A 6,615-nucleotide genomic window follows, 5' to 3' on the forward strand; every position below is an offset into this window, starting at 1 on the left:
AACAACAACAACAACAAGAAGCAGAATTGCCCAGAGGAGTAATATTGATTTCTTGACTGCTGCTTCCCAGAAGGTTGATATTGGTTCCATGTGAAATGAAATCCTTGATATCGTTAGCCTTTTTAAAAAAAAATCTGTTCACTTAATTCTTCGTATTGGACCAGTGGTTAGAATTTTTGTTTTCTTTATGTTGTTGATTTGTAGTATATAGTGAAGGCTACAGTCTTGGTTTCATTAGCAAGTGCTTCAAATCCACTTTACTTTCAGCAAATAAGATTGTGCCATCTGCATATGACAGATTATTAAAGATTCTTACTCCAACTTTATGCTGTGTACTTCTTCATATAGTCCAGCTTCTTGGATTATTTGGTCAGCATACAGATTAATTGTAGTAACATAATACAAATTTGACACACATTGTCCAAATTTTAAACCGCATCGTATGATTTGTTCTAGGAATCTCATTGCTCACAGTATTGCTATAACTTTTTATTATTCATACTGGACAATTAAACACATAAGTTAGTTTTCCCCCAAACAGCAAGTCTATCATTTCACAAGATAATTTAATCTGTACTTAATTTCTTCAAATTGTTCCACCATCTGCAGTCTTATAGGACAAATCTTAAATATTACACTTCTTTAAATGTTTAAAGATATTCTTGTTAAATATATTTGCCCACCAAAATTTTCTTTCTTTCTCAAAGACACACTAATAATTTCTTCAATAATACTTTATATAATACATTGTCTTGGTGTCAGGTGTTTTACTCTCAGTAGAGGATCCTATGAAAAAAATTTTAAAGATCATTATTTTCTTTACATTTTACTGATCTTTCAATTCTGTTCCTTCAAGTCCTCTAACAAATCAGAAATTTTTTTTTTCCATTATCAAGAAGTTCTAGTTAATTCTCTATTCATTCTATAACAAAATGCAATGTTTCTTTCTTTGCCCAATACTAGAATTTTCTCTTAGTAGAGTTGATAGTGAAATGTATGACTTTTTATTTTCTCATATGAGTTCGTAGACCAAATGCATTCATTCCATTAGTTCCATGAAGCCGTAAAATTGAGGTGAAGATGCCAATAAAGCAGAAGTAGGCAACTTGAATCTCCAAACTACTTGTTCATACGCATTACTTGTGACTTTGCACTTTTTTTTTTAATTTAGAAACATCAATTGCTTTTATCTGAGCTTGTCCGAAAACAAACTGATACAATAATCTAAGAGTTGCCCATGATGTTAATAATATCTTTACGCAGAAGCATTTGGAGCGCGTTGGTTTTTGGGGTTTTTTTCAAATTTTTTGTAGACTTTTTTTTTATTATTTTCAATGAACATCTACAGAGAGTTTGGAATTCCATTCATTCATTGTTGCACTTCCCCCCCGTTTGCTCCTCTCCTTGAAAAGCAAAAGAAAAACTCCTTCATTGGTACACAATCCCCCAGCAAACCCCCTGACTTTGTACTTTTTAAGTTTGACTCCTAATAGTACGGGAGGGCTAAGACACAGTCAATAGTAGCTAATTGCCAGGAACTCGGTCCCTAGTAAGATCTAGTAGATTGTTAGGTGTTGTTTTCAATGGAAAAGTAGTTGTCCTTTGCTGAATTTGGGTTCTCTTCAGAATACTGGGAGTTAGTAAGGTCATTTTAATTGAAAATGAAATGAAATTTAAAAGAAAATATAGTTTAAAAGAAAATTGCTAATGGATAGATAGATAACTTTGTTTCTTTAGACTTCTTCGTTCATATAGAGGGATAGGGAATTTTATACTGAAAAGAGTTGTATTCAAAACAAGTGCTGTCTACATGAACTTAAAATTGAATCAAAGTAATACTTAAAAGGTAAATTTATACTGTCTCCCAAATTTAATGAAATTGTCTGTAGTGTGTTTTTTGTTAAGTGTCAAGACCTAGGAACTATAAATTGTTAATAATCTCAATCTCTTCTCTGTTATGGTGCTATCAACTGGCTCAGTGATGAGAATCTTTGTTGTAGTCTTTTTTTTTTTGGTTTTTTTTCAGGTTACTACTCTTCAGAACAATCTTTATTAAATTACCAAGTGCATGTTGAGCTTCAATTGTTGGAGACTGCAGTCTCTGACCCGTTGCAGCAAACGTATCAGGTCCTCCTCATTTTTTGTTTCGGCAAGCAAGGTTGTGTCATCTGCACAACACAGGTTGTTGACTAATATTCCTCCAATTCTGATACCACATAAAGTTCAGGCTCCCAAAATCTGTTCTGCATATATTTTGAAAGTGTATGGATACAGAATATATCCTAGATGTACTCCCTGATTTTGAACCATCAAGTATTTTCTTACTCTGTTCTCTGTTCTCATGACTATTTCCTTGTCCAACTACAGATTTTGCACGAGTATAATTAGGTATTCTGGGATTCCCAAAAGGCAGTGGATTTATTATGCAGTCTTATTTGTTGTTGTTGTTGTTGTTATGTGCCATCGAGTCGCTTGTGACTCATAGCGACCCTATGTACAAGAGCTCTATATGCTCCTCTATCCTGTGCCAACCTAGCCATCTCAAATGCACTTGTTCCCACCTCTCCAGTCACAGAACCAATTCATCTCATCAAAGGTCTTCCTCTCCTTCACTGCCCCTCCACTCTGCCAAACATGATATCCCTCTCCAAGGACCAGGACCAGTCCCTCCTTGCAACATGCCCAAAATATGTCAGACAAAGCCTCAGAATCCTTGACTCCAGGGAACATTCTGGCTTCACGCTCTCCAGGACAAACCTGTTTGTTCTCCTATCAATCCATGGTATTCTCTTCTCCAGCATTACAGCTCAAAGGCATCGATTCTCTTTCTATCATCCCTATTCACTGTCCAACTCTCTGATGCATAGCACGTAATTATGAAGACTATAGCCTGGATCAGGCACACCTTAGTCTCCAGTCTGACATCGTTGCTCTTCAGTACTCTTGAGAGGTCCCTCAAAGCCGACTTTCCCAATGCAATTCTTCTCTTGATTTCCTGGCAGCTGTTACCAAGAGTGTTGACTGTGGAGCCAAGTAAATTAAAACTGTTAACTATCTCAATCTCTTCACCATCCAAACTGCTGCTACCAATTAGCCCAGTGGTTAGAATCTTTGTTTTCTTGATGTTGAGCTTCAGTCCATATAGGAGGCTGTAGTCCTTGGTCTTATTTACCAGATAAAAATATTTTCCTTTTTTTAAATTCTAAAAATTGTTCTTAGTTGTGTTCAAGTAGGCTACATTCATAGTAACCCTATGAACAACAAATCAGAGCATTGCCCTGTCCTGCGCTACCTTCACTCTGATATGTTTGAGCCCATTGATAGTAGATATGGACAGACTTCGATTTATGCCTAACTAACTGCATTACCACTGAATCAATTCCAACTCATAATGAGTGCATAAGACAGAGTCTAATTAAAAGCAATTTGATCAAGGTCAATATTTACCACTCAAATATATGTCTTTCAACACTTACTTTAAGACACTTTTCCTTGTTTCTTACTAACTATAGCTATTTTCACAATTACTAAATGTTCACATTTTTCTTTCACCATTTGTTGTTGTTGACAATTACCTAAAAGTTCACATTTTCTTTCACCATTTGTTGTTGTTATGTACCATCGAGTTGAAACTGACCCATAGCTGACACTCTGATGGGTTTTCTGAGTAGTTAATCACACAGGAGGAGATTGCTCTTTCTTCTCCCATGGAGCAGCTGGTGGATTTGAACTGGTGTTTTCAGGATTGCAGCACAGTTTCTTGTCACTAGGCCACCAGGGCTTCCTAAATATAACACAGTTACATTTTAAAATATTTTTCTCTTAATTTTCTTAGTACTGTATGGATGCTTTAAAATAGCCACAATTTGAACAGGGGGAAAAAAAGAATCTTGATAGTATTAAATTAACGTGAAACGCATGAAAATAGGTTAACTGAAAAGTTACATTATTAATTTAAAAAAGAAAAAAACACAAACTGAGTGTATACCATATTAATGTTCAACTCTATTAAAAACATAATGTTGTTTTGGTTGTAATTTCCATTAGGTAGAAATTAAATTTAAAATTAATTTCTGGAATCATTGTGAACATCTCCTTTGTTTTTACTGGGACTAGAGCAAGTTGAAACATTACAATGATCACCAAAGCTAGTGGGGGGGCCAAAGGCAGTGCAGTGCACAGAGAACTCCAGGCTGAAACTGGTCAGGTGACAAGTTTTATTGGACCTACACACTTAACAGAGTGTAAAACAACTCTTCTCATCTTTAAAGTATAAAACAACTGCTCTTATCTTTAAAGAGGTTAATCCTTACATAAATCAATTCAAATTTTACGAATTAAGGGTTTAGGAATAATAGACTTGAAAGTCTAACCAATACCAACACAAATACTGTCTCTAATATTCACAGGAGACATTCAATTCTGATACTCCAATACATATTTTAACATTGTTGTGTTGTTGTTTTTGTCACTAAGCATTTAATATTTTCACCCAAATGAGGTTTTTCAATCTATTCATCGTACAGACTAAAAGAACTGATGTTGAAATTATGTGGTTTACCAGATTTTCTTTTCCCTTCTGCTGTTGCTGTTATGTACAGTGGAGTCAGAAAATGCTTGACACCACACACACACACACACACACACACACACACACAGGATTTTAAGTGGCTGTAAACTGCATAAAAGAAGTTTGCTCATCTTTTTCCCATGGAGGAGTTGGCGGACTTGAACTGCTTGCCTTTGGGTTGGCAACATAACTGCTTAACCATTAAGCCATCAGAAGTAACTAAACTATCTTAATTGATCAGAAAAAGCCCATGAAATACAAATTTAGAACTTACAATTTTATGTTTTAAACAATTCCTAGTTACTGGGGAAATGTCTGAGGGAAGTATACCAGAAGTGTAACCTAAGATATCACATATAAATATGTGTACTTTTTTTCTTAAATAAAATGTGCATTATTCTCTGAAGTTGGGAAATTCCAGTTTTTATATTCTTAAATATTATTCATGTAGACAGAATATTTTTTTAGACATAATAATTAGAAAAATTTAAGGAAAATGTCCAAATATATGCTTCACTCAACAATCAAGATACTTTGACTCTTCCCTCCACCACACTCATGTTTTTCTGGAACAAATCCAGTGTATACCTGGATACGGTGCATGGCAAGAATCCGGAAAACATCTTTATATGCCGAGCTTTTATTAGGAGAAATTTTGAAGTAAATTTGTGAAGTAATTTTGCTTTAATGTAGAGGATTCCTTGGTACTAGTGGCATTTCAGATATTTTCTTAGACTTCAAATAATGAATTAGAATCTTCCTCATGGCAGTTTTCATATCCCTGTTCCTCAGTGTGTAAATAATTGGGTTCAAGATGGGGGTAAAAATTGTATAAAATATGGCAAGCACTTTATCCACAGGGTAGGTAGTGAAGGGCCATACATAGATGAAGATGCAAGGGCCAAAAAATAGTATCACCACCATGATATGGGCAGCCAGTGTGGACAATGCCTTAGCCATTGCAGCAGAAGACTTAAACCAGACAGTGACAAGAATAACAATGTAAGAGCTGAACAAGAGAGAAAAGGTGCTTAGGGAAAGAATTCCACTGTTGGCCACAATTAGTATTTCAATGATGTAAGAATCCAGGCAGGCAAGTTTAGTCACTCGAGGAAGGTCACAGAAAAAGCTGTCTACAACATTGGGTCCACAAAAAGGAAGGTTGACAGTAAATGATAACTGGCTTAACGTGTGCACCAAGCCCACAGTCCAGGAGATCATCACCAAAATGGCACACGTTCTCCGGTTCATGATGATCACATAGTGTAAGGGCTTGCATATCGCTACATATCTGTCATAGGCCATGGAGACAAGAAGCACCATCTCTCCTCCAGTGAAAAGGTGGATAAAGAAAATCTGGGCTATACAGCCACTGAAGGAGATGGTCTTGTGTTCAATTAGAAAATCTGCAATCATTTTTGGGGTAGCAAAGGAAGCCTGACAGATGTCAACAAAAGAAAGGTTTCCCAGGAGGAAATACATGGGCGAGTGCAGGCTGGCATCAGAAGTTACAGTGAGTATAATGAGGATGTTGCCCAGAACAATGATCACATACAACACAGAGAAGAAAAAGAAAAAGAAAAGTTGAAGTTCTTGTGAACTGGAGAGCCCCAGCAATACAAACTCAGACACGATGGAAGAATTGAACTTATCCATGGATCCAGGCTGAATACTTGCTTTGAAAAATCCCTAAGGATGGAAAATAAGGATTCAAATTATGACTAAAAATATTTTCAGTATAAAAATTTCTAGCATCCCAAATATAATGTGTTTACTGAATGCAAAAATTTTTAATAGAACATGATTACAAAAGTACTGACAGAGATTCACACCATGGAATACTATGACCCCAGTATGAAAACTGCTACATAATTTGGAAGAGGCTGGAGAGTATTATGCTGCATGAATTAACTCAATCTTGTAAGGACAAATACTGTATAAGAACATTATTGTAAAAATAGAGGGATAACTAGTAAAATATGTATGGGGATCCAAGGGAGAAAAAGGTGGGAATGGAGAGGTGATGATGAGTAGGGACAAAATTG

General features: G+C 35.7%; 1 protein-coding gene across 1 annotated transcript; it reads right to left on the minus strand.

The window, feature by feature from the left end:
- Positions 1–5,254: 5,254 nt before the first annotated feature.
- LOC102858304 (olfactory receptor 4K5-like) lies at positions 5,255–6,226 on the minus strand. The gene has a single exon (XM_006883255.1). The coding sequence runs from the start codon at positions 6,224–6,226 to the stop codon at positions 5,255–5,257; it is 972 nt and encodes a 323-aa protein (XP_006883317.1).
- Positions 6,227–6,615: the final 389 nt, after the last annotated feature.

This window comes from Elephantulus edwardii, unplaced genomic scaffold, assembly GCF_000299155.1.
Source record: "Elephantulus edwardii isolate Elephantulus edwardi_28Jun2011 unplaced genomic scaffold, EleEdw1.0 scaffold00026, whole genome shotgun sequence".
NCBI classification, from domain to species: Eukaryota; Metazoa; Chordata; class Mammalia; order Macroscelidea; family Macroscelididae; genus Elephantulus; species Elephantulus edwardii.

Coding starts and splice junctions, on each gene's coding strand:
- LOC102858304 (XM_006883255.1), bottom strand. CDS start 6,226: ATGGATAAGTTCAATTCTTCCATCGTGTCTGAGTTTGTATTGCTGGGG.